At 40.9% G+C, this 27,964-nt stretch overlaps 2 protein-coding genes across 6 annotated transcripts; both read right to left on the reverse strand.

Moving 5' to 3' along the window:
• Positions 1-1,282: 1,282 nt before the first annotated feature.
• Positions 1,283-11,040, reverse strand: LOC5511251 (neprilysin-4). The gene is made up of 19 exons (XM_032380509.2): positions 10,719-11,040; positions 9,529-9,725; positions 8,751-9,002; positions 8,249-8,305; positions 7,833-7,943; positions 7,368-7,448; positions 7,147-7,280; positions 6,281-6,515; positions 5,916-6,014; positions 5,538-5,615; positions 5,103-5,206; positions 4,489-4,547; positions 4,234-4,285; positions 3,341-3,408; positions 3,143-3,267; positions 3,008-3,073; positions 2,626-2,721; positions 1,894-1,964; positions 1,283-1,725 (listed from the first exon to the last, which is right to left on the reverse strand). The coding sequence occupies exons 1-19, from the start codon at positions 10,885-10,887 to the stop codon at positions 1,626-1,628; spliced, it is 2,154 nt and encodes a 717-aa protein (XP_032236400.1). The 5' UTR covers positions 10,888-11,040; the 3' UTR covers positions 1,283-1,625.
• A 703-nt stretch (positions 11,041-11,743) lies between these two features.
• LOC5511250 (rho guanine nucleotide exchange factor 26) lies at positions 11,744-26,211 on the reverse strand. Of its 5 annotated transcripts, none has more exons than XM_032380506.2 (25): positions 25,995-26,211; positions 24,699-25,203; positions 24,220-24,539; positions 23,649-23,750; positions 23,203-23,337; positions 22,778-22,930; positions 22,210-22,476; positions 21,722-22,066; positions 21,294-21,371; positions 20,734-20,909; positions 20,374-20,425; positions 20,119-20,151; positions 19,826-19,980; positions 19,072-19,128; positions 18,108-18,283; positions 17,639-17,714; positions 16,588-16,664; positions 16,388-16,514; positions 15,983-16,057; positions 15,699-15,788; positions 15,032-15,189; positions 14,747-14,905; positions 13,989-14,068; positions 13,535-13,639; positions 11,744-13,002 (listed from the first exon to the last, which is right to left on the reverse strand). In XM_032380506.2, exons 2-25 carry the CDS (start codon positions 25,199-25,201, stop codon positions 12,797-12,799), a joined length of 3,705 nt encoding a protein of 1,234 aa, XP_032236397.2. In that variant the 5' UTR covers positions 25,202-25,203; positions 25,995-26,211; the 3' UTR covers positions 11,744-12,796. The 5 variants fall into 5 exon arrangements, with proteins under 5 accessions (XP_032236397.2, XP_032236398.2, XP_032236396.2 ...); XM_032380507.2 differs by having other exon boundaries at positions 20,749-20,909; positions 23,649-23,753; XM_032380505.2 differs by having other exon boundaries at positions 23,649-23,753.
• Between the last annotated feature and the right edge of the window lie 1,753 nt (positions 26,212-27,964).

Below are 27,964 nucleotides of genomic sequence, written 5' to 3' on the forward strand. Positions count from 1 at the left end.
GGGGTGTACCCAGGGAACGTTCTGGGACCGCAGAACTTGTTGTTCTTAAGCTTACCCAGGAACAAAAATAGGGGTAGGCGCAAAATCTCAAGATTTAAAAAAAGGCCAATCACGCCGCCATTCTATGTCCTCGCTCAATCGGGAGTCGCGCAAAGCATCCATTTCCATTGGCTAATTCAAGCGAGTAACCTGATATTTTCAAGTATCGTCAATAACGTATCAGACTTCATTCGTAGATTGCTATTTTGAAAACCGCTTTATTTTCAATGAAAAAAAAAGGAGTGGGTGATACTCTTTAATAACCGTTAATCTTTATTTTCCTATAATTCTATATAAAAGGCCACTGGGGTACACATTCGTTCTACCCTCCCCCCTCCGAGGGGGTAAGCTTTGACTCTGAAATCAAAAATCGTTCACGTGTCGTATTATTTTTGGTAACTAAGGGAGTCATGACAATGGTTCTATTATTCGGTTTTATGACGGTTGCTAAGGTAAATGCTCACTCAGGCATTTTTAACTGCGTAGACGAGAATGCATTTTCGCCAGAAGGAGACGAGGACCTAGTAAAATGGATTGGCAATCTTTGCAAGCATCGATCAAGCATGAAATCCCAAGTGGTACTTTCTCCATCATTTCTCTTGTTTCCATTTCGCTTGGCTACTCATGACCAGACTCCTTCGTCTCCGTTTATTGACCGTGTTGAACAAGAACAGAAACGCCTTGTAAAATCACAGCCGAGGCCGACTACGCCAGTGGTGGTTCCCAGAGCTTTATCATTTTCGTTCGAGAAAGTTAAAAACCAAGGCAAGAAGAAAAGAAAGTCCGCACTGCTATCCCAGCAGAAACTCCCCACCATTCCGGAGGATGAGTTGCTCGAGGTGGGACGGAGCGAGACGTTCAAGGGGAAATCACAGACAGCAGCGCCTCGTAGGTGCATGATTCCCGCTTAGGAGAAACGACCCTTTAGAGGCGTCAAGCAGCGTGTCGTCCACAAGGCAGAGCCAGAAAATGTGTCTCAAGACCGAGAGAAAAGTCAACAGATGAGTCTGGCGCAAACTCCGTGACCAAAAGAAAACGAAATCCCATGTTTCTCTCGATGGTTGGGTGAGCATGAGATGAGATTTTCTTTTACAGCGAGGGAGTGTGTTCCGGTACAGTAATCTAAGACGAAGCTTTTAAGCGCCTTCCCCTCGCTGACAACCACTTAGACCTGGCGTAACCTTACGGAAAAGGGATATGCAGGGGAATGTTGGTGTTTGTAAAGTAGTGCATTCAGTCAAGATTGTATTATACTATCCCCGTTTATTGCACGTTTATTTCGTAATTGTCAATTATAATCAAATGCTAAGTGACACTAACCGACTGCTTCAAAGACTTGAAATGGTGATATTTTGTAGTTGCTACAACTTGACATTGACTTGACTTTGACTACAAGTTACAGCATCCTTTTTGGAAAGTTCTTCTTCATAAAACATAAAATTATATCTGGAACGTGTACGACAAACTGAAAAGACACATCAACTTTTCTACCTCACAGTTGACACAAACATCCATACCTCAGCTCTCCTCCTTTCCTCATCATGGTAACAGTCGCTCATGATTTGCAAGTGCTAGAAAGGAGAACGCTACCAGACGGCGCACTTTGCGGTCGGGTTCATCGGTGATCCTACTGTGCAGTCGAAAGCTTTAGCAAACGCAGCGGAGTTTCGCAAAGTGCCATTCACACTGTACAGAAAAAACGGGCAGCAAATTAAGTGGCTATTTACGTCTGTGTGCAACTATAAAATGCAACAATGCTTCGTTCTCAAACATGTGTGTTTTAGTTTCTTTTCGACACTAAAGTTTTTTCAATACAAAACAATATCACATAATTTTGAACCAGAGGAAACTCACCGCCATGGTGTTGGGCTGTAGTTAGCAAAACCAGCTTTTGCCTCCTCTTCCGTAATGATAGCGCACCAACTCTACGACAACACGAGGGTAATGTTATCAACACAAGCTCACGTGATGTGACGGTGGTGGTATGGGTCAGTTCCGTATTTGGACTACACTCTTTTTTTATAAGAACGTCTAATTTACAGTTGAGGCGGGGACGTTCTTATTTTTGGGAAATTCTAAAGCTATATATGTTATTAACGATGTTCTTAAATTTTAGTTTGTATAAGAATATAATACCCAATGAATTATGAGGAAGAGAATAAACACTTATGATTAATAGTAATAATAAGGTTGTTACTATGAGCACAATTTGATTCTGCATTTTATAACGCATCAGGACTAAAAAAGAAAAAAATCTGCTTTCTGAGCCGCGCCATGTTCTTACTTAGCATGTTTTTTTAAAAACATTAAAAGTTTTAAAAATTTTGTGGAATCTCGGGCTGGAAGTACTTATAAAATAGGTCCTTGTATAAAAAAAAGAGTGTAACGAAACAGGCTTGCGAACATCTTCTTGAGCATTCAACACATTTTTAGTTGAGCAAGGTCAGGTAAAGTGTTAAACGTTTTCCCAATCAGCGATTCAAATATATTGACAAATCCTTTATTAGAGACTTCCTGGACAAGGCCAAAAAAGTCTTGATCAGTAAGCCGTGAAAAATTCCTTCCCTATTATCAAATAATATTTACCTGAGCGAAGCTTAGAAAGAAAATTTGATCACTTGAGAAGCTTGTCCCGGGAAGACGCGGCTCGAACCCGTACTCCTTCTTCCATGCATTATATGCCTAGAAAAAAGGGAAGTGGAACAAAATGGTCACATGTGGGACACAACCATTCCGCGTATTGTTTTAAATGTTTTCTTTCCCAAACAAGTGACCACCAAAATGAAAAAAAAAATTACATCGTCCCCAGAGTCTTCAGGTAATTTTAAAAGACGCCATATTGAAAATTACCCAGAAACCCTGGAGACGAGGTTGAATGAGAAGCTGATGTTCTTAGGTTTAAAGCTAATGCCTTTCTTAACAGGTCGGTTTTTATGACGTTACGAGACTTCCGTGTAAGGTTCCCTACCTCGTGTGCTTGCATCATTCCTGAGTTATCAGCGATGTTTTCCGACAGACTGTCTGATCCTTTTACCTGACATATACAACGTAAATAAGTAGTTATACGAGTTGTATATTGACCTACCTGATCATCGCGTCTAACCTGCTCTCCATAGTAAGAATATGAGTTGTACTGATTCACGAGGCATTGGGCCTTTTCTGTGAACTTCGAAAGCGTGTCAGCGGTCCACCAAGAGGCGCGGTTACCATGCTGGTCAAAGTCTTTCCCTGTGTAAAGCAATAAAAATACTTGGAAAACAGACATATAGGTGTATGGACTTAAACGTCACGCATTCCATACCTGCATTGTCAAAGCCATGGAGTAACTCATGCCCGACTGTGCTACCGATAGCCCCATAGTTCACGGCCCTGGAGTCAAAGATAGGCAGTGAGAAGATGACCGATAACCCGGTGTAGTTACCCTTACCCGGTGTAGTTATTACCCTTACCCGGTGTAGTTACCATTACCCGGTGTAGTTACCCTTACCCGGTGTAATTACCCTTACCCTGTGTAGTTATTACTCTTACCCTGTGTAAATACCCTTACCCGGTGTAGTTACCCTTAACCGGTGTAGTTACCCTTACCCGGTGTAATTACACTTACCCGGTGTAGTTACCCTTACCCGGTGTAGTTATAACCCTTATACAGTGTAGTTACCCTTACCCGGTGTAGCTACCCTTACCCGGTGTAGTTACCCTTACCCGGTGTAATTACCCTTACCCGGTGTAGTTACCCTTACCCGGTGTAGCTACCCTTACCCGGTGTAGTTACCCTTACCCGGTGTAATTACCCTTACCCGGTGTAGTTACCCTTACCCGGTGTAGCTACCCTTACCCGGTGTAGTTACCCTTACCCGGTGTAGTTACCCTTACCCGGTGTAGTTACCCTTACCCGGTGTAGTTACCCTTACCCGGTGTAATTACCCTTACCCGGTGTAGTTACCCTTACCCGGTGTAGCTAACCTTACCCGGTGTAGTTATTACCCTTACCCGGTGTAGTTACCCTTACCCGGTGCAGTTACCCTTACCCGGTGTAGTTACCCTTACCCGGTGTAGTTACCCTTACCCGGTGTAGTTACCCTTACCCGGTGTAATTACCCTTACCCGGTGTAGTTACCCTTACCCGGTGTAGTTTTCTTTACCCAGTGTAGTTACCCTCACCCGGTGTAGTTACCCTCACCCAATTACCCTTACCCGGTGTAGTTACCGTCGTAGAACGGTGGCTGAAGCTGAGCAGCTGGGAAAACTAAATACAAAGTGAAAAAAGGTCCAGTGAGAGAGCCCTCTATGGTAGTACAACATCCAGTGAGAGAGCCCTCTATTTTGGTACAACATCCAGTGAGAGAGCCTTCTATTGTGGTATAACATCCAGTGAGAGCCCTCTATTGTGGTACAGCGTTTACTTCGAAGAAAACGCCGAAGTACCATTTGTATACGAGAACAACGCACCTACTCTGGTGAAGCTGTCTTCGTAATAAGCGTTGACTTTGACGGGCGTCATAGCTAACCTGGAAAATGTGAGAAAAATAGGCTCCTTGGAAAGAAAAACACGTCATTTTTATACACAAAAGTGATACCAAGATACGGCAAAATCCAGGCGGTGGGGTCCAGAAATGATTTCACTGACCACGGATCAGTTAAGGTAAAATCTGCATACTTAGCTCTGGCAACAGGTCACTAGATCCATTTAGAAACTTGTTTTTTTTTCCAAATAATTACATAGAATTAACCTTCTTTTTAACTATATCAAGGAGTCAAACTCATTTTGTTAAATGAGCAGACTGGGGTCCGGAGCCCCCCTCTAGACATATGTCTGTACCCTCTGGACATATGCCTGTACCCTCTGGACATATGTCTGTACCCTCTGGACATATGCCTGAACCCTCTGGACATACGCCTGTACCCTCTGGACATATGCCTGAACCCTCTGGACATATGCCTGTACCCTCTGGACATATGCCTGTACCCTCTGGACATACGCCTGAACCCTCTGGAAGGAGTGATGCCCCTATATGTAGAAAGGTCTTGCTGAGGAAGACGAGGTGACGTTGTCGGATACTTACTGGTCACGGTCTTTGACTTTCCCTACTCTTGCCAGATTCTTCTTATTGAAGGACTTTTGCAGCGAAACCGAGCTGTCAAAGTACTTGCTCACATCCACAGTAACCTAGTAATACAGTTATGGTAACCTTAAGGTTTACATGATGGGGTCAGTATGTTTCCCTTGGGCTGTAATTCGTGTTTTGTTGTCTATTTTAGTACTTGTAGCAAGCAATACGTAGGTTCTTGTTCATGTAACGTTTCACCTTCTACAGTTTGCCCTGAAGAAATCTTTATAAAGAGGAGAATTTGGCAGAGTAGTCGTCAGAATTGACTATGACAAAGCCAAAATGTTGTTGGTGTGGGGATGGTAGGCTTATATTAATGTCTACAATAAAATATTAAATGTGATGATGATGGTGGTGATGGTTTAACATCTGAGGCGGGCAAATACTCACATCACTAAACTTGTTATCTAATTCGGTATCATCTTTGAGGTACGGTGGGTATCCAATGCTTGCAGTTGTTACCTTTGCCTTTAAAACATGATTTAAGCTTAAAATCGATACTAAAAAATAGTTGGTTCATTATGAGGAAGAGGGAGAAAAGAAGAAAGTGGTTATGATGATGTGGAAATCAAGAAAAAGACGTTGATGATTATGATGATTGAAATAGAAAAAATGTTGATAATGATTATATAAAAATAGGAAAATGTTGATAATGATTATGATAAAATAGTAAATGTTAATGATGATTGAAAGAGAGAAGTGTTGATCATGTTAATATTGGTTAGAACAAAAAGGATGAGTAAGAAAGACTTTAATAGCAACATGCACCTTTTGGGCGGCAGCTGATTTAGTATCGTCGTCCATCCAAGTGTTAGACTGCAACTTATCCAAAAAAACTGTCTTGATGCGCTCAGCCATATTCTCGATCTAAAGACGAGGTGGAAAAAGTTTAAAACTATGTGCTTCTTGATTATGATATGGGAAATGCCGTCTGATGAACAGGTAAATCCGTCTTTCGTCGCACTTTATTAACATTTGTTGGGAGATGCTCGCAATCATAAATGAGAACGAGAGCGGGAAGCATTCTCAATCTATATACGTCTCTGTATTCTCACGTCTACGGCTATATGGCTTGTAAGGCACACTTGATCGGTCAAACACCTTAAATCACCTTAAATCTAAAAAAACATTACCCATTTCTTATCGGCCTCCGAGAACTTCTTATCGATAAAAATCCTTGAGAGAGGCATGCCGAACGCATTAATATCCATGGCTCTGTTGTAGCAAAAGTCGCTCCTCCTGAGTGCGGAGTACTCCGAACCCTTGCCAAGCGCTGTCATGAGCGCGTTGTAAGCCGCGATGTTGCTTCTACCGAAGTCCACGGAAAACAAGTCGAGAATCTGCCATACCAGGAAATTAGCCAACGTTCTAGAAAACCAAATTTGTAGATGGTTCCCTTGTCAGGGGATGAAACCAGACATTTTCGACAACAATGTATATTTTTTTAGCACGTTTTATAACAGTCAAGCCACCCCCTGCTAGTCAATGAAGTCTACCATTTTTAAAATGATAATAAAATAACACCTCGCGCTGTTTGTTAGAAAAGACTTCTTCGCGCGGATAGGTAAGTGAGTACAAAGGCACGCATTAAGCCTAGTCCCAGGTGTTCTCACCGGGTTTCCGGTCAGAAAATAATCGTGAGGCAGCGTAAAGCCTAAGACGGGCACAACTCTTATCAACCACAGTTAACCCAATAAAGAAAGAGGGATGAGAACGCCTGAAACTGAACAGACACACGCTAGTGGAATGTTGATCGAATGATAAAACATAAGTCATCACCTGTCAAGTTTTTGTCATTTCTATTAAGACCCTCTCTAGATAAATACACGGGTGAGTTTCATTGCTTGATTATGCATCAAATGCTTCAATGATTACTAAAATAAACGATATGCTCCATGCATTTCTAACTGAAAAACATTAACAAACACCCCTCCCACTTCCAGCCCATCCATGCGAAATATGGCCAAGAATCACATAGTGGTCAACCTATCAGACTTACCTTTTGGGCGTGGACTGTATAAGTGACATCAGGCTTTTGAGGAAAGGCATTCCATGTACTACTACTGTAGTGGAATCACCCACGACGTAACCAACATCTGAGAATACTCCTCGCAAAAGGTTGGACCAGTTGACCTGCGTGGAAGCAGTCGCATTAGCAAGGGAAGTCACATCACCCTGGATTGCGTGACATGACGTAAGATCAGACAACCAATCACCCACCTGCTCGGTCCCCACGCGCGTGACAAATTCGTTTAAGGTGATTCGATCATAAAGTGGCGCATAGCCAGACGAGTCCATGATCTAAAAAAAGAAAACAGTTACCAGAACACGTCAAGACTTGACACGAGTTACCACGACACGTCACGACATGACACGAGTTATCACGACACGACTCGAGTTACCACGTCACGACATTGTCATTGTCATACACGAGTTACTACGACACGTCACAACATGACGCACAACATGAGTTACCAGGACACGTCACGACATGACACGACCCCAGTTACCACGTCCTCACTGGAGGCTGCAAACCAGACAGGAAGCATCGGGGTAAAAACAAACTTCATCAGACAACTGGCCCTTTACAAGAAAGTATACTTTTTTTGGGGGGGGGGGGGGGGTAGGATGATTTCAAATAATATTTGATAGACATAATGGAATTGGATAGGACCGCTTGCTTACATTAGCGATTTGTTGTTCGAAGGCGATGATTTCATCGATATCCGCGGCAGACACGCTACTGTTGACAGCACTCAGAATCGCTGTTATGTAGGTGCGGTATGCGTTCCTCACCTGGAATGCAAATTACAATATGGATTAATAATGATGATGAGGATGACGACGAGGACGATGATGATGATTATGATGTTGACTAAGATAAAGGCATCAACAATGACAATGATGGCTATAATGATGATTATGATGATGATGCTGAGGATTATGAAGATGATGAATTGTGGTGATCAAAATGATGTTGATGAGTAATGTGATGAAAGTGATATTATGGCAGGCATAAGAGTGGTAAGGGTTACGACCGTAATGGCTACTAATGTAAGCAAATTGGGTAACAGATTTTAAGAAGATAGTTTAGGTCTTACTGTTGGATCTGCGGCTTTGAGGTCTGCTCGACTCAGTCGAAAACTTGGTTCTGAAATCTAGAAAATTGAGAAAACGGATTTCATCTTAGCATCCATTTACTTTATCTAACGGAGACCATTCCCTGTCCTCAGCAAAAAACAGCCAAGGTCATTGTTGTTGGTCAAAAGGAGACGCTACATAAATTCTTTATACACCTATATAGTCGTCTTCTTTGAACCTTGCACCACATAAGTGACTTACAGCTATACAAAATATTTAAAACCAACTGATTATGATGTTTTTCAATCGCTAGAAATTATGACAATATTTCAATATCTTTACGTTCAGGCGCGAAAACAGGGGGGGAGGCGCACAGCTTGCATCCCCCCTGGCCACCAACAATTAGCCAATTTTGTCAAACACTTTTTCAGTGTGATACCTGTGACTGGGCATCCCCTCTCAGCCAATCTTGGGTACGTGCCTAAAAGAAAGACAAGTAAGAAGGAGGAGAGCTGACCGTACCGTGATAGTATATGTACTTGTGTTGCGCTGGTCCAGTTCCACGCCAAACTTGAAAAGGCCAGAGATACCCAGCTCTTTTATCAGCTTGGTCAGCGTTATCGTCAAGTTCCAGCCAGACGGCGTCCAGGTGGAAGACAAAGCTGCGCACGACCCGTAATCTGAGATAAGTTTCTGCGCGAAAGCACTACTCTCGGTTAGATTGGTGTTGAGGCAAGCATCGTAAAACTTCAATCCCTTTGTCACAGCAGATATCTAGATATTTTCGAACAAAACCACAGTACCTTTAGATTTTTATTTACAAAAAATAGTTATAGTGACGAATTTGATGTCGATGACGTGGAGTGTGGTCAGACGTGATGATATAAGTGAAAATAATGATGACGGTGACAATGGTGATGATGATGATGACGTAATGGTGATGATGATGACGTAATGATGATGCTGATGATGACAATGGTGACAGGCGCGGATCCAGGATAAATTCTGACCTGTTAACGGGAAAAAAGGGCTGAACACTGTCGCCTCAATAACCAAAATGAAGACATTCACCTCATACTTAACCGTACTAAATAGAAACATTTTGACGTGTTAACGGGAAAAAAGGGCTGAACACTGTCGCCTCAATAACCAGAATGAAGACATTCACCTCAAACTTAACGTACTAAATGGAAACATTTTGACCTGTTCACGTAAACAGCCGTAAAAAGGTCTCGATCAGCGCCTGGGTGATGTTCATGACGTAATGGTGGCGACTATGTAATAAATGTTTCATGCGAACCTTTGAGTAGCGGGCTCGCGTCTCGAGGTTCACGATATTCTCTTTCATGAACGCGTCGATTTCCGCCTTCAACTTAGAGCTGACGTCCCATGATTTCTGCCCGCTAGGGATAGGGTTTCTTTTCATCCACCCACCACAGGCATACAGGTAAAAATCATCACAAGGCTTGATAGTCCTGTCGATCGAGTTGAGCAGCTCTTGGGAAATAAGATTTGACCATGTGAGACACGAATTTTCATCATCATCATCATCGTCGTCGACGTCGTCGTCGTCATCATCATCATCACAATCATTATCGTCTCGGTCAAGATTATTAGTAAAATTAACATAATTAATTGTGATATCAATTACGATGAACAACGATCATTCTCTTTGCTTTTCTGACATACACCTATTTCAAACAAGGCTGAACTCCGAGAATCCATGTAGCGTTACCTGCAGTGCCCGCTTGGGTAAGCAAGCAGGATGAGTAAATAAGAATAACTAATAACAATATCTTTAGGTTTGGGAAGTGATAGCATTCTTGTTTATGTCTCTGTTAACATTCACATGGTTTTCAAAGACCAGGGATTCAGTCATTTATACTTTACCATAAAAATGTTTCTAATTCATCATACAATAAAAATAATGCTCCCATCATCACGAAACAATATCCTTATCAGAATAATTAATATCAAGAAATATCGAAACCCCTGCAAAGAATTCTCATCACCGCCACAAACTTTACTACAGCCGAATCAGTAATGATTTTAACACCTTTGGTCATCACTGGGTAATTCAATAACAGCAATGATAGAAAGCCACTTGTGTGAAGAAAACCAATTTACTACTTTGAATCACGCGAAAGTGGGATTCGCAGCGGTCGAGTTCTTATTTGGGATTATTTTGACTTGCAAATCGCAGTTCCAAAACAAGCGTCTATCCAAGGCTATGAAATATTTACCACAACTTGACGTGTCTGGTCAAATTGTAGGGCATCTATGAAATGTATAAAAAAGTACAAGTAGTGCACTCCACATTTTCTCTAAAAGTTTAAAGAAATCAAAAGAAACTACTTTGCGATTGTTGTCCTTTAGATAAAATTCAAATTTATTGCAGGAGAAATAAAGATAGCAGAAAAATTAGGGGCAATGTAGGGTGTTGGTTGATTTTTTTTAGTGAAAAATCAATTCCTCACACTTTAGAATTACCTGAAGCTGCGGTGATACAACCCTGACTTGTGCACACCTCGATAGGAGCAGTCGTGGTCTTCGCTTTCTCTGATACTTCCACAGCAAACAAGACTACAAATACTATAGCAAATACCGAAAGCACTGTGGTCACGAATATGAGTGTTTTCTCCAACCGCGATAAAGCCATGACGGCAGATTTCTGACTATAGGAGGATAGGAGGAGGATACTTAGAAACCAGAAGAGAAAGATGGCGAGCTCAAATATTCTCTCTCTGGCTGAGTTAAAAGCGAAGAGTGTCCATAACAGTGCGATAGATGTGGTTAAATATTCATAACGTCCAACTGTGCAAGAATGAAATCTGCATTCAATTCAATGTTGCTCTAAAATAGGCTTGAAAGAAAAAAATAAATTGTATAAACATTTTATAACCCCCGAACACTAATCCTTCTTTAAACAAGTTAAAAACCGGGTTGCCTCATAAAGTCGCCTCGTAAAGTTTTCTTTTTCTTATCAAAAATGGCGTGAAAAAATGTGTTGAGAAAATTTGAATGTTCATCAAATGTTGACCAAGAACCGGGTGAAACACTTTACCTACATTTCCTGCCATCCCCATTTTCGTTCTCATTTAAAAGTCAAAGAATAGCTAAAATCACCTATTTAAATTAAACCTAAAATGACTTTTAAACAAAGGGAAAGATAAAAGAGTTTTAAAAAGAGTATTAAAAAGTCGTAGAAGCTGTTTCATTTGTTTAACGTTATGTATAAAACGTCAGTATGTGTCAGAACCGGATGTTTTGTTTTTCATTCCATTCCTTTACATTGCATTATTTTTTAGGAATGTAAACATTAGAACAAAATGGCACATTTTAAAATACGTTTAAGGTCATATTTTCATTTTGAAAAGACTTCAGGGCAGTAACTTCCCTCTCTTTTCTCACCTGTCGATCGGCAAAAATTAATTTACTTTCATCTGAGCAGTTGTGATTCGATTCTATTCGATCCCAGAAATAAATATAAAACAAATAGATAGCACACCAAGATGTTAGCATTCAAATCAAAATATATTATATTCTTGATTATTTTTACAAGCTGGTGATTTGGGCAATTAATTTACAATTCTGCAGTTCGGCCATACATATAATTTGATCCTTGGTCTTTCTCACTAAGTGGGACGCGTTCACATCTTTTAAAAACATTATACACCTATTTCAATTAAGGTTACACCCGCGAATCAATGTATCGTAACCCGCAGTGGTTCATGGGTAACATATAAATGGCTGAATCCTGGTCTCTGAATGCCGTATGAACGTTTCTAGGTACATAAACAAGAATGCTAAAGCTCTCCAAACCTGTGTTTGACTTTATTTATACACTTGTTTTATTATTTATTTGATACCCATGAAGCACTGCGGGTTACGACACAAAGATTCTCCGAGTGCAACCGTTATTTGAAATGGGTGTATGACATCGACCCTTTCGACCCTGGGCTAAAAGTTACGATCGCATGTTATGGCTGAGAAAGGATAAGTTTACTGATTATCACTTGGTTCAATTGCGGAACACGTGGTTCTAATCTATGATCACGTGATTTTTCGATTCTCATGTTTTAATTGATGATCACGTGGTTCAATTGCGGATTTTCTTTCCTCGATCACCATGTGTACGTGTATCCATTGATTATTATGTGGTATATTCAAATGTTTCACTTCACTTCGAATGAAGGCTATCCCTTTAAACCCCACAATGTCTTTGCGTCAGTAAAAATGAATTTATAGTGGACATGACTTTAAAAGTACGATTTCAGTTCACAGTAATTTATATATTTTCTAATCAAGTCTGTCATTCAGACACCCGTCCACAAAAAAATTCATACAGAACTCAGATTTAAAAAAATCTTTTTGACAGATCTTAGTCTACTTTATCATTTTGGCATCATCCAGAATCAGCAATCGTATATAAAAATATTCTCTAAGAACACTCACAGTACAAACATTGGTATCAAAATGTATGACATTGGGACGCCCAGCTAAACTAACAAGTTACTTTATAAAAGCTGAATATGCTGTACATTTATGGCCGGATATGACGTCATAACCTATAGGATGCCTTTGACTGACTTGTTCGATTTCGCGGCAGCCTTCATTGTCATGGTGGCGCTAATCAGATGTTTGGAGGCGGCTAGCAGGCGATACCGCTGGAGGAGATTGCGGGCTCGTATGTGTTCGTTGCGAATGTTCTCGGTGTGATTGGCGGGAAACCATCCCTGAACGCCGTCACACAATCTCTCGCCATGGTACCAGCCTGGGGGAGGCAAGCAAATGCATCAGGAGCCATTGCACAGGGACCCATCCCCTTGAGCGCGAGTAACTTGAGCGCCGCGGAAACAAGGCATATCAATCAATGGCAGTCTGGGGCGAGCGCGCGGGAAACCTGTGATGTTCTAAAAACGCAAGGGCCTGGGCGTATTTCAAAATGGTGCCCTGCAAAATCGTATTTAACACCAATTCCTGCAAGTTTACGTGGAAATCTTCGACATACACAGCGACAAAAAAAGCGAAACAATGATTAAAGCGGACTAAGGAATTGACCGAGCGAGTGAGCATGAAAAACGACAGTTTTCAAAACAAGATTAATTGATATGGCGGTTCCCCATCTCTTCCCCCTAACTTCTAACACACGGAAAATTTCAGGAGGTTTCAGGCAGGTCTTAGCTTTCCCATTGATCCATTTTTTTCTTTTCGTAAAGATAACTTTTCCCAAATTAGATACGACCAGCGGTATGTTGACCGCGCAAACCACCAAGCAAATCACATGACATTCGTACGTCACTTACCATCCGGGAGCTTTCTAAGTACGTTGATGACGTCACCCTCGTGCAAGGCCAGTTCGTCGGGCTGCTGTGGTGTGTAGTTGTGAATGGCCTGCACTTGTGGGCAATCTGTAGAAAACCAAGCAGAGATAAACACTATGTATATACGGGGTATTGGGATAAAGAAGGCCAATCTGCGCCATTTTATACTTCCGCTCAATGTGGAGTCACTCAAAGAATCAATTTCCATCGGCTAATTCATGTAACTGAGAAACTTCCAATAAAATATCATTGATAAAGTATCAGTTTTCAATCGTGGATTGTAATTTAACTTGCAAATAAACCGTTGTATTCTCAGTTATAAACAATAACAAAGACGAGGGTGACCGACATTCTTTAAACAGCTGAGGTTGGTGTGCTTTCGGTAAACGTACACGAGCCTCGCGCATGCGTCGCGTGATTGAACCGCCGTATTTACCCCATGCTCCATAGACTCTCTCTCCCTCGTGTTCGGCTTTGGGTGGACTAAACGCGTCGAGCCATCGAGTTTTATCCGTCCTGTCACAGATGAAATTTGACAACATTAGTTAAACAGCAGTTGTACAGTGATTAGAATAATAAGGGGGGGGGATCTAGAAACTTGGTCAGAGATTAAGAACGCTATTTCTACTAGATTTCTGAATCGACCAGGGTTTCTAATGCTTAGTGATTGCATCGATCCATAACGTGAGTCATTAGTCTCACCATACTCTAGGCCAAAACTCTGACAAATTTATGGCAGTGTTCCCTTCCTTTGTATTACCTCGTTCTCTATTACGCTTTAGTGGCCTCAATTGTTTTAGACATTGCTTGAGACTATAGGACGACCCTCTAGCTCTCTGACCGAATGACCGACTGGCTGAATAACTGAATCAATGATCAATACTGACTGACTGATATTGGGTGACCGAACATCCGACAGACTGACTGAATGACCGACTGGCTGACTGAGTGACTGACTGACGGACTGTCTAACCGACTGGCTGAATGAACGTCTGTCTAACCGACTGGCTGAATGAAAGTCTGTCTAACTGACTGGCTGAATGAACGTCTGTCTAAACAATGAACGTCTGTCTAACCGACTGGCTGAATAATAGTTTGTCTAACCGACTGACAGAATGACCGACTGTCTAACCGACTGACAAACGATTAGACGGTTGATTAAATAACCGAAAAAACTGATCTTGATGCACTTACTCGCTTTCTGCACATATGAGGAAGTCCTTGGTTTTTCCGTTAGAGTTCTCCAGGAGAATGAGTGAAAGCAGGTATTTCATCTGGATGGACGGCTCGTTAGCTACTTCCACCTTGGTCATATTTCGGTTTGCGTAGTCAAGAACGCGATATTTGATATCACTAGAGAAACATTAAATGTATTATAGTCCAAGAACTCCAAGAACCCCATACTTAATATCACTAAACAAACGGAGAAATCCATTGTTCGGAGTTCAAAGAACAATAACTTTTATCCCTAAGCCTAACCTTTTCTTTTTGCACATAAGTAGCAAATCGTTAAACAGGAACATGTAGACTGGCTTCGTCTTGATTTTCTTCCTCAAAGGGCTCTTAAACTCCTCGGTAACAAGTAGGACTTCACCTCGACGCAGTAGCCAGCGATTGGATGACACGAGTGCCACGGGCTGTAACAAAATGATGTTGTCATCATCATTGTAACCATCATCATCATAATTATCATCATCTTAACCTTCACTATCATCATCACCACCATCATCACCATCACCATCACCATCGCCATCGTCGTCGTCGTCGTCGTCATCATCATCATAACCATCATCATCATCTTTATCATTACCATAATCATCATCACTATCATCATCACCACCATCATCAACCTTACCATAATCATCATCATCATCAGCAGCAGCGGCAGCATCACTATCATCGTAATCATTACCACAGCAACCACTGTTACTATAGTCTTCCTCGCAGCCGTTCTGGACTCGCCACGCTAGTCGATGCTCCCTACCCTGACAAGTCAAGAACGGCTGCCAGGGAGACTATTATCAGACTAAATCTAATCTTTGTAACATAAATAAAATAGTAATAATTCAAACAGCTACCATCCTAAACATTACAAAGAAAGCCAGGTTTAACAAATAAACATGGGGAACACATGATAATTTGATACCTTGACGGCGAATTCTATCAAGGGTTGAAGCGCAATCAGTTCTTCCATTCTCTCCATCTTGCGAGCACCCTCGTTGCAATCGTGTACCACCTTAAATGAGGATCACAAAGGCGTTGTCAAACAAAAATATTACAATACTGGATTCATTTTCTATTTGGAGGTAACTAATTGACAGCTATCGAGTTGATGTCTATTCTGAGAAGGGCTATAACAATAGTTACCTTTTTGATAGCTTTCAAATTGATGTCTGTTCTGAGAAGGGCTATAACAATAGTAGATGATACCTTATTGATAGATTTCAACGCTTTGTCCGTTCTGACGAATTCGTCACTTCCTTCCTCACAGCGGTGGCATATTGCCTACAAAGGAGAAGATGTATAAGCAACAACCTAAAACGATACATACTAGTGTGATCCTGCCGATTGTGGTGTATTCCGTACTGTTGATAGGATATTACAGTTGCATGTGTTGAGGTGTTTGAGAATGTGCTAGGATGTCTGGTTTGATGTGTTTTGCTTTGTCAGTGTGTACTAGTTTATGTTGCAAGCAGTTGATAATGTACGCTATAAGTGTTGAAGGCTGCTGTAAGGTGATGTTGGGTGCTACCTTAATGTGTTGGTTTATCAGTAAGGTGTGCGCTAGGAGAGTTGCACAGTGCTGTAAGGTTGGTGCTTGTTCGGTATACTCACATCGACAAGTAGTGGTAACCGGGTGATTCTCTGCATAGGAAGCACCAGGAATGATTGAAAAGATAAGCACTGTGCAGTGGAACACTGTTCGAGCCGTCTGACGGCCTCAACAAAGCGTGGGTTTTTCCTGAAAACGCGACAATATCTTACTTCAACAACAACAACAAAGTACCCTCGGCGTGAAGGATTTAATGTCCTACCCTAGTTCTTTTAATATTCTGTCTTGGTAGACCTGATGAGAGCAGTACTTGATGTAGATGTCAAAATACTGCGTAGCCTGAAAAAGGAACACATATTCAATTATCGAGATTATAATTATAACCATCATCGTGATCATCGTCAACCTCGGTTACATCACCATCGTCAGCAGCTACAATTCCATCATCATCGGCTGCAATTCCATCATCATCGGCTGCAATTCCATCATCATCGGCTACAATTCCATCATCATCGGCTGCAATTACATCATCATCGGCTGCAATTCCACCATCATCAGCTACATCACCATCATCATCGGCTGCAATTCCACCATCATCAGCTACTTCACCATCATGATCGACTGCAATTCAACCATCATCAGCTACATCACCATCATCATCGGCTGCATTTCCACCATCATCAGCTACATCACCATCATCATCGGCTGCAATTCCACCATCATCAGCTACATCACCATCATCATCGGCTGCAATTCCACCATCATCAGCTACATCACCATCATCATCGGCTGCAATTCCACCATCATCAGCTACATCACCATCATGATCGGCTGCAATTCCACCATCATCAGCTACATCACCACCATGATCGACTGCAATTCCACCATCATCAGCTACATCACCATCATCATCGGCTGCAATTCCACCATCATCAGCTACATCACCATCATCATCGGCTGCAATACCACCATCATCAGCTACATCACCATCATCATCGGCTGCAATTCCACCATCATCAGCTACATCACCACCATGATCGACTGCAATTCAACCATCATCAGCTACATCACCATCATCATCAGCTGCAATTCCATCATCATCGGCTGCATTTCCATCATCATCAACATTCCTATCACCATTACCGACACTATTATCACCACAAAAATCAACCATCAAATTCGCCATTGTCAGTGCCACCACTAAATGGGGCTAGCTAGGACTTCTTTGTCAGTTGAATACGAAATCCCTTTTATTTGTTAAAATCCAGCAAGACCAGCCCAAAAGCTACTTGGAAGTTCACATATAGACTTACATGTTCCTCAATGATGTCACTAATTGTTGATATGACGTATGACTTTCTTTGACGCTGGCGTAATGCAGTGAGAAATCTGGAAAAAGATGAAACGAAGTCTGCCTACTGGAGGAGAGAGCTCTTGTTAGATAATTACTTCTCTGTTGAACGAAAAATGTTAGAAACTAGCATCTACAATGCTAGTAGGGACCCTAGGACATTTTTAATATATTTTTTACTCTTCCGCCAGCACAAGGTTGTTTGATATTTTATCTTCTAATCCCAAGAAAACTACCCTGCTATAAGAGCTTTTCTTTCTCTTTGTTTTAGCACTTTACTTGCCGGTTCCGGGTTTTCGTGTTGTTCGTTTGTATTTGTCAAAAGAAACAAAAACAACACGAGAAGCCGAAACCGCGAATGCAAGTACAATACCGAAAAACGCTAGGGAAAGTTAGTAGGGTATGAGAAACCGAAATCTACCAAGACATACTTTTCGCTAGCTTCCAGAACGCCCTTGACGTTGCCAAATAGCACTCTTTGCTGGCTTTTCTCTACTACCGACTGAGCGGTATCGGCCTGAAGTTCTGGTGAATCCATGAAGTGGGACCCCAGTATGTTGAGGCTCTTGAGGTAGGATGCCTCTGAAGTGATCACCTCAAACATTGCCTAATAGTAAACAAACCTGCAGTCAGCGGATGTAGATGCTAAACGTTTTAGGCTTAGGTTACTGTATTTGTGCAGTATAAGTGTCACTGAAGATCATATAGTTTTTTTTTCTTATTTTCACCTTTTTTTTTTTGCTTCGCCTAGACAAATAACAACGCATTAGAACAAAGAGAAGAACATCACCGATTATTATTAATTGATCCGTGAAATCGTTAAAAAACGTTAGGGAAAATAAGAGTGCGGAAATCAATGACATCGATTTTTTTTTATTTATAGAATTTTAACGGAAACTTAAAAAAAACGTTTTTATCCATGAGAGAAACGCCAAAAAGGCAAACTAACAAATGACGAGAGAGACGTGAGAACATAGAACAACCTTTAGCCTGAAATGCAGGCGTTTTACCCGGTGTTTTCATCACGAAAAAACAGCCTCAAGCGATTCATAGCCGCTATTTTTTGTAGACCATTTTCTGAATACTACTACTGGGAAGCCATTCGGTGACCCTGACTGGGAGAGTCCGTGAGACGTGCCTGGTTTTTTTTGCGTTTAAAATCGTAATAAACCGATAAAAATCGATCAATACTTTATCAATCGATAAAAATCGTTAACTTTTTTTAAAGTGCGGTCGATTTTTAACGATTTTAAAATGCAATCTATAAAAATCAATCAGCTATCATCGCTTTTTATTGATTTATCGATATTGATTTTTATTGCTTTAACGATTGAGTAGACCGGGGGTGATCAGTGCGTTAAGCAGCTAATAAATGGTGTAGGGCGGTCATTTTACCTCTTGCCGTTTGCGTTCCGTCGGGTCGATAGTCTCCAACACTCCTGACTTCATAACCTATGGTTTGAAAACTTATTTGTAAGGAAAACTCAATTTTGCATACTAGTAAATGCAAGTAAGATAACGCTGTACACAGCATGACAATATACGGTAATAGATTGGTATATCAAAATGTAAATTGTTAGCTTCCCACGAAGCCATTCTGTCACGCGAAGCACAAGCGATTAGTAGCTCAATGAAGGAACAAAAAGAATGTTTTATTTCTTTTATAAAATTATTTCTAATCCTACGCAAACGCAAAAGACAAAAAAAAAACTTCACAACAAACAGCGCGCGCTCATGGCGTCATTCTAGTGCACGTCAGCGCGACGAAAAACTGACTTCAAATTCTAAGCAATATTGTTTTCATAGTTTGGTGGTTCATCTATTTGGACTTATTTTGCAATTTCCAATTTGTCTAGGACACGTTTTTCTCGCTAAGAGTATTGCTTTTTTCTGTGGCAATCAATTTATTTTAAACATTTGTTTTTTCGCGCCATAAAAAAACTTACGCGCGCGCGCGCCTCTGAATTGGGGAGAACGCTGGGGAACCCCCGGTGAGTCCGCACATCACGCATAATTATTACGATGTGACGTCACGGACATGGTGCCTCGACCGTGCGCCCAGCCGTCAGTGGAGGAGCAGAGCGCGACGTAACAACGACTGGAAACCGAGCCTTCTGCATAGGGACTAGTTAGTATATTGCGGGCTCACCTCTGGTAATTCGCACCAGAGCATGCGCATGTTCCTTAGTGTCCCTTGAGTCAGCTCCTCTAGTGACATGTCTGGGGCGTTTGTCGTCATGCCATCGCGACTTAGCGTTCTGTCTCTCTCTAGCGTACGCGCAGCATAAACTTGGTACAGTGGCTCTAGCACAGACCAATGAGCAATGCGATTATTAGTCTCCTGTACAGTTTTAGTCAACCAGCATGTTAAATGACAAAAAGTACGCCAGATTAGAGGTAAGCAGAAATCATGTGTGTTGGAACCAAAGATAGTGTACCTACCTTCATAATCATCACCGCTATCATCGCTATCATCTGGCACGTAAAAAACAATCAAGATCACATGAAAAGCATGGATGTAACAACGTGCGGGCACGCCCCTTGGAGCGTCAATAACGTTGTTTTTTGGAGATTCGCTTAATCATAGACTTTTGCCCAATAATTTCTATGCCGACGCAGCCTGACAAATGCTGGCTAACGCTTAGATAGCAAGCACAATCTCAAAAACATGATCGACTGCTGCATGTTAGCACTCACCTGAAGGGGTTTCAAAGCCTCTAGATGTTTCCTCGTGGTGTTCCGCGAAATCCTAGAACATGAATGAGAATGAGTCAATGCAAAAAAAATATGATGATGATGATGATAATAGAAACCTGATGAATGAATGGGTCTTGGGTCTAACGTTTGACCAACCACTGATTGGGCGTCTCCCTCCCCCCCCCCCCCATTTTGTTGGACTAAACCCCATATAAAACTATTGAACCGGGGCATTATTGCTCTACAAACATACCGCATGATCCACGCTGCATGACTGCATCCCAATAATTGTTGATTATAAATACCCACAAGTGTATGATGAACTGCAGTTGGATAAAATGGCAACCCTGTTCGCATTACCTCGTGGCCCACTACCTCTAGATAGTCGTTCTCCTCAGCAGAATCCTGCGCAGGCTGTGTAATGTCATAACTCCCCCTGGTTTTCTTAGCAATACCAGCTAATTCAGGGGGGTGGTGGTCCTCCTCCGGAGGCATCTCGTAGTCATGTTCTGAGTCGTATGAAGAGGAGGATGCACCTGAAAAGCAAGAGAGGTTAATGCCCTTTGCAAATGAATAAGTATTTTCTTTTAACGAACTAAGGCCTGTAAACAGGGGTGACCAGGCCACCATTTTTTTTTTAGTATTATCAAAAAATTGGTTTTTGACTCAAGCAAAGATGAGTGTGACTTCCTTTGTGGCTTCGAGTGGCCACAGTATGTATTTGGACTTTTAAAGAAAATCATTAAAAAATCCAACCCCTACACCTCCAAAATAGTCTTAGGCCTAAAACTTATGCAAAAATCTAACGTAGAAGTTTAAAAATTTTGTAAGCATCTTTGACTATTCTTTATATTAAAAGTCTGACTAACTGAACCGCCTCCCATGTCCTGTCTGAGCAGAGGTGCCATTTATCTGCTTACCATCGTCAACTTCATCACTACATCTGTTGCTGCCGATGTACTCTGCGGCATCTTGGTTGCCACCAGCCTTGTTGTTGTCTGCAGCAATATTTGAAGATAACACATTTAATAATTGAATTTAAATTGATTTCCATTGTCAACTTGATAAACAAACTCAAGAGTCATATGCATGTACGATACATGAACATGTGCTTGATTGTTTCTAAGCAAGAAAAGTTTATACCTATGTATATATACAAAATCCCTTATATGTGATGCAATTGATATAAGTTGCAAAGAGGGGCTTAAAAGACAGTCCCATATAAATATGAGTATCATGTGTATATGCAGGACATGCACAAAAATGCATTTGGTTATTTTCAAGACAATGTCATTGCCTTTATTTAATATTATATTGCAGATGATTAAACTGGTGTTTTCTTACATACCAGCACTTCTTTCTCTGCCTTTTGCAGCAATCGACTCCACAAAGCCATTAACAGATTCCTCCGCTGGGACTTCATACATGGACTCTGTCTTGCTTTTTGGCTTATTTGTAGCTAAAGATTCCACAAATTCCGCCACAGATTCGTCAGCTGGTACCTCATAAGTCGCCTCCTGTGGTTTATTCTTCAGCTCCTCCATAAAGCCAGCCACAGCATTAGCACAGGGTTCTGTGTACAGGGTGGGGTCTTCCTGAGGCTTGGTGGGTGGTGGAGAAGGGGTGGGACCCGAGGAGGGGGCTAGAGGAGGAAGGAAGGCGTGCTCATAGGCGTACGAATACATTGCTTGCTCTAGAGAAGGAAAAAGAAAAAGAAAAATGGTGTTTTTTTTTTAAATATAAAAATAACAAAAATAAAGAAACATTTTAAGTGCTGGTTTTTGCAGTGTTCCCTCTAAGGGAAGTATATCTATATTCATTAAGTACACTACATACCTTCGGCACTTCTGCGGAAATCCTCCGTAGAGTGTGACTTAGACATGACATTGACACCTTCATTGGAGCTGCTGCCATGAGCTGACCCTGACCTTGGAAGGCCTTTCTGAGGGACAGGCGGTGCTGGGAGGGATCCCCTTGAGATGCTCTCCTCTGCTTCTGTGGGGGGAGGGGGTGGGGGGCGACGGTTTCGAGTATCTGATTTGGTGGGTTCTCCTACGGTCATGGAGGCAGGCAGCTGGCGTCTGGTCGCTATTCGTTTTTTCTCTGCAACAAAAACTCTGCATTCTTAAATAAAGCAAGTGAGCCATGCCTATACAGGATATTATAGATATAGTTTAGTTTAACCACATTATCTCCCTTTAAATAGGTTAGAATTGAATCATAATTTAATGCTTAATATTTCTAGTATCATAGATATTTATCTTATTTATCTTTATGTCTTTACCCTTTAGCAGTATACAGCATAACAAATTAGGCATCTTTGTGGAGAATTTCACTTATAGGCCAATTCACTCCACAAAAAGAAGACTAATTTGACAATACTATATTACTTTGCGTGGATTACCAACAGGATCATCTATGGTAATGTGCAGCCATCCATCGTCCTCTTCCATTGAGTAACTAGGGTTACTCATCCCAGGGCAGGGAAATTCTAAAACTCCAATATTTATACTCTTTGATCGTGGTGAGGACAAGTTTGGTAAGCTGAATCGTTTTTCTGAGAAACACAAAGTGCAAGATTATTACAAATGATAACAAAAAACTATATTTAAAAGTAAAACTGATTCGCTGAAATTGTGTTAAGAGATTTAAGGGGATTAAAGGATAATAAAAGAGGGAAAAGAAGGGAATGTTGAGAAAAGAAAAACTGACCATATAGCTGTGTTAGATAAAGTGCTTGCCTTTGTATAGAGGCACAGTATGTAGCATTAATAAAAAAGGCTGATTGTGCCTAAACAAACAGAAGATTTCTTTAACTATGCATATTACCGAAAATACGATGGTTAGTATTAGACTCAAACAAGACTCTTCTTGCCAGTACAGATGCCTTGGACTGTTTTGGGGTGTATGGTGGGGGTGGCACTGGCGGTTTCAACCTTTTTTTCTTCATAGTATCTGTAATATCTGTAATTAGTATGGGTTAAGTGAGAAATAATCACAAGAGATAATCACAAGTATTAGATTAGTAGTCAATAGGCATCATAAAGTGCAAGATCTTTAGCAAAAGGTGTCTTTCTTTGCAATTGTGTCCATTGAGGCTTCTCACAAAGGCCAAAAAAGATTTCACTTGGCATTAAACAAGATTTTAAGGGTTGACTAGCTTTAAGGTGAAATGGAGGAGAAACTTGGATTTCAGTGTCATTGAAGAGTGCCAACTTTTCTGTATATTGATAGGATTATCTTCCACAAGAAAAATAATTAATAACACTAGTTACCAATAGCTGTTGATGAAGTTACTGTCCGGCATCTTAAATCCATAGAGGCTTGTTTGGGGATGATTATTTTAGGCTTAGCAGGCAAGTCTGGTTTCTTTTTCCCTTCTTGTAGAATGAAGAGTCAGTAACAAAAAAATACATTTAACATTTATTTTTATGTTATGTACTTAATAAGCAAAATAAAAAGGTATAAAGATATCATTTTTTAGCTAAGAATAAATTGTATTCATATAAAATAATATTGTAATTAAATAAACACAAAAGTTATAATTATATTGATTTAGAAATTACCCAATTACCTTATAAATAAATTAAATGTTTAACAGTTTAATTTTATATTAGAATATTTTAATTCTAATGGTAAAAATCTAAATGTATATCATTATAAATACTGGACAACTCAGGCATTAAAGAATACAAAAATTTGGTTCTTGAAATCATTAATTGGATGGCAGTTTCATGTCACTCAAAAATGGCAGACCAAGCAGCGCTTCATGGGTAGTTGAAGGGACCGTTTAATGCCATAAGCTGTCCAGCAACATACAGATCAACAATGACTACTGCACTGTACCTCTCCTTTGTGATACTGCACTATCCACCATGTCATCCCTTGCACTGTCTGACTTGACGCGTAAACGTGGTGATGGCCCTGGAGACTCTAGAGTACTTGTTGCATCACACGGTGACTCATTACTAGCCTTTAAATCTTCAGAGTTATGAGGAGTATCTTGTTTCACAGTGTTTGGTAAAGCTGGTGGAGGTTTGGAAGGTAAGGGGGGTTTGGAAGATGTTGATGGCTTTGTAAGTTGAGGTGGTGGTTTCTTTGGAGGAGGATGTTTTGGTTTAGCAGTAGGTATTGACTTTGAAGACATATTTATTTGTGGCTGCTGCCTGGAACATATCAAATAAAAATAGAGTTGTAATAATTGTGCAGAAGCTGAAAAAGGGTAATTTTTCAGCAACTAATGCATGGAGAATTTCTGTCGAGTGTTGGGTATCTTTCATTACTGGATAACAATAACTTTGTCTCTGCAACCTATGTATACTTACTTTATATCTAAACTCTCTTTAGTATCATTTTCATCAGGAATAACAGACTCAACATCATCATAAATATCATCAACATGATCTTCATTATCATTACAATCCACTGATTGTGAATGGTTTTCTTGCTCTCCTGGTTGACTTATAGGCCCAGAGCAAGGGAGGACTCCATTATTTGATTCATTTTGCACTTCAACATTGCTCGACAGCACTTCTTCTTGCTGCAAGTGCCTCGGCTTAACAGGGCGTGGTGGTGGCACCTCATTGACAGGGGGTGGTGCTGCTTCATTTCTCTTCGGACTTGTGGCATCCTCAGGTGCTTTCTTGGGTGCGGGTGGAGGAACCCTTCTCACAGCAGGCTTAGGTTTGATTGGCGGCTTGGTACTAATGGTGGAAGATTTCGGCAGGATTAAAGGCTTGGCTGGAGGGCGTGGCTTAGGGCGAGGGGTAGGAAGCGTGATCGACTTAACCCCTCCATCAGAACTAGCTCCATCTGTGCTGTCACACATATCTAGAACATTACATTAAATCCAGTGATGAAACTGGATACTGCATACAGTATTGTATATGCAATAACATATATAGCACAAACAATTTTATTTCATATTGACTTTTATCTTGTGACAGGAGCAGCTCTCTCTAGATCTATTTATGCCGCCCAAGTAGTCACATTGGCAATATCAACAACACAAATGTAATAATATCTATAAAATCCCAAAATTTTAAGGTAATACCTATTGTTTTGAGTACAAAAACTCATCTTATACATAAATTTATAATCTTTAGTACATTATAAAAAGCGTGTAGTTAGGAGTTAAGGAGGTAGGGATATTTAAGTTAGCAATGTTTCTTTTGTCATTAAAATGATATTTTCAGCTTAAAAAGAGTAATATTGACAGAAGTACCGTCACAAACGAAATCATACATGAAATATATATAGCTAAGCATGTGACTTTAGAGAATCGCTGGATCTTTTTTCTTAATTAATCGTCAAAATATGTATTCAAGTGTTTGGGTCACGGAAATAACCTCTTACATTAAAAAATAGATAATAACTTACACACTAAAAAGGAATCTTACTGAAGGGGATAACACTATCCTCATCGATCGTTCACGTTTCGGGAAAGTCATGTATAAATCCTTAACAGGTAATCAGAAATTTAAGATGCATTTATCATGATGTCGTCTCGGAGGACGAACAATGGACTTGCATTTTACGGATGCGTCTTTGCATCAAAACATGATTCCATTCCATCAAGAGAATCACTGAGGTAGAGAAACAACAACAGACTTAGGACTTACCTATTTCATGCCACTAGTGTGCCCACATGCCTACATCCATACTGCAATCCATTGCTCAGGGCAATAGAATAATCATTGGACGAGTGAATTCCGCTATAGATCAGGAAGTAGGTCTGAAGTGAAATGCAAAAATAGACTTATCGCCTCCGAGCATAACTCGTTCCGTTTACGCATCAAAATTTTGCTCGAATGCGCAGGATGTCGCGAGGGGTCTGGGAGTTAGTTTTAACTTCCGGAGACAAACATCATCTTTCGGCGTACACTTTGCATCGTTATTTATTTAGTGACAAGAGTTTGAACATTCGTACATTCATACACAAGCATGGGAGTCATACACGATAATTTTCGGTCAGCCACTTAATAGAAGAGACCGCAAGTGGTATTCGAGCGAGCTACACATCTGCCGTTCGGAGTTTCTCTTGATCCGCGCTAAATTTTCTTTGTAGGCTATTACTCTTTTTTCCGACGGTTTTTCTTATTAATGGGATAGTTATTTTTCGCCGAAATGAAATTAGCGCAGCCCCGTCCCCTCCCCGCAAGACTAAAAAAATTTATTCGGATCGATTGCGGAATTGTACGCTGTCGCGCGCAGCATGCCCCAGTTTACTAAAGTTGTAGAGCAAAACGCAAGGGCAACATAGCTAACAAGTGAGTGCCTTGGTCTTTTTATTTCTGGCACAATTACAATTGCCAAGGGGAATCCTTTTTATATAACAGGCTGTGTTTGAATACTGGCTGTATACTGAAGTCAGGTCACCTGATGGTATTAAACACTCATATTGCAGGTCTCGATTTTGTAGGCGTGTTTTTTTCACTTCACAATCGAGCCATAGATGGCACTAGCTCATAGTCGCACACATTGTCAGGCTTCGTGATATGGGGATTTGTAGCTGCGATTATCCGTTCTTCTAGCCTCACCAAGCAGTCAATACAGAAGCACCCAAAACGCAGGAGGAGATTGACAACCCTATCCACTACTTTCAAGATGAAACACGCGGCAGATATACAGCGGTCTCGCGTCCATAGCCCTGCACTGATGCAGCAGTCACGAGCCCATAATGCAAAGGCGATAAATTCGATAACTCTTTTCCTTGAAAACTGGGCAAACTCGAGCATCTTTCTTTTTGTAAAACGCGCAGAAAACAGGCAACCGTCACTTGTCAACAGGGCAGCAGTGATGCAGCAGTCACGAATCCACAAAGCAAATTCGATCACTTTCCTCCTTGTAAAACGCGCAGCGAATGGTATACGATTACGTGCCCATTGTGCGGTGTCATGGATGTTATTGTCGCTCAAAATACGTGAGGTAATCAACGCGATAACAAACAGAGCTCCCAATAACACACCGGTGAAAAAGATGACGAGGTAATCGAGCGGTACGAGTGAACACGTTACTATGCATGCCAACGAGATGAAAATGACGGGGGCTTTTCTTAAAGGCGGGGCCGATCTTGTGTGATCGATGACCGATGGGTCCGCCATGATGGAGCAGCTGGCGATTGACAGCGTCCAGTATGGTTGATCTCACCACCTAAGGCGACATGCAAAGAAATCGATCAGCCACTTTTTTGTTACTTAAAATTACAAAAAAAAGTCACTGTTAAACAACCATCGACGAATGGAAGTTTTACGCTATATTAAGGATATTTGATTGATAGTATCTCTGTGATTCGCTTCAGTTAGCCGATAGAAACGGATGATTGGTGTCTCGGTATTGTTCGGTGTAAAATGGCTGCGTGTGATTGGCCTTCTGTAAATGGAGTAAATTAATAAAATTGTTGATTAAAGGCGTTTCCAGCTATATGATACAAAAAGTGGAGACATGGTCAGCGTAGGTATCAAAGTGAAATATGAAATAATTCCATTTGGTCAATAACAAGCGCGCGACGACGGTTTTTACGCGCGCGCAAAGATCTGCACCACTTTTCAAATGGATGTTTTAAACACGATAGGATGATAAAAGTTTTTGT

The sequence above is a fragment of the Nematostella vectensis genome, chromosome 3 (assembly GCF_932526225.1).
Source record: "Nematostella vectensis chromosome 3, jaNemVect1.1, whole genome shotgun sequence".
In the NCBI taxonomy this organism is placed as follows: Eukaryota; Metazoa; Cnidaria; class Anthozoa; order Actiniaria; family Edwardsiidae; genus Nematostella; species Nematostella vectensis.

Excerpts from the sequence above, each read along its gene's own strand:
- LOC5511251 (XM_032380509.2), bottom strand. The coding sequence starts at position 10,887 with ATGGCTTTATCGCGGTTGGAGAAAACACTCATATTCGTGACCACAGTG. Across the intron at positions 6,516-7,146 it reads ATACAGTCCACGCCCAAAAG|AACGTTGGCTAATTTCCTGG; the intron begins GTAAGTCTGATA and ends TTGGTTTTCTAG. Across the intron at positions 1,965-2,625 it reads TCTTTCTAAGCTTCGCTCAG|AGTTGGTGCGCTATCATTAC; the intron begins GTAAATATTATT and ends GTGTTGTCGTAG.
- LOC5511250 (XM_032380505.2), bottom strand. The coding sequence starts at position 25,201 with ATGTGTGACAGCACAGATGGAGCTAGTTCTGATGGAGGGGTTAAGTCG. Across the intron at positions 20,910-21,293 it reads TAGTGATGAAGTTGACGATG|GTGCATCCTCCTCTTCATAC; the intron begins GTAAGCAGATAA and ends CTTGCTTTTCAG. Across the intron at positions 13,003-13,534 it reads ACTTAGAAAGCTCCCGGATG|GCTGGTACCATGGCGAGAGA; the intron begins GTAAGTGACGTA and ends TGCCTCCCCCAG.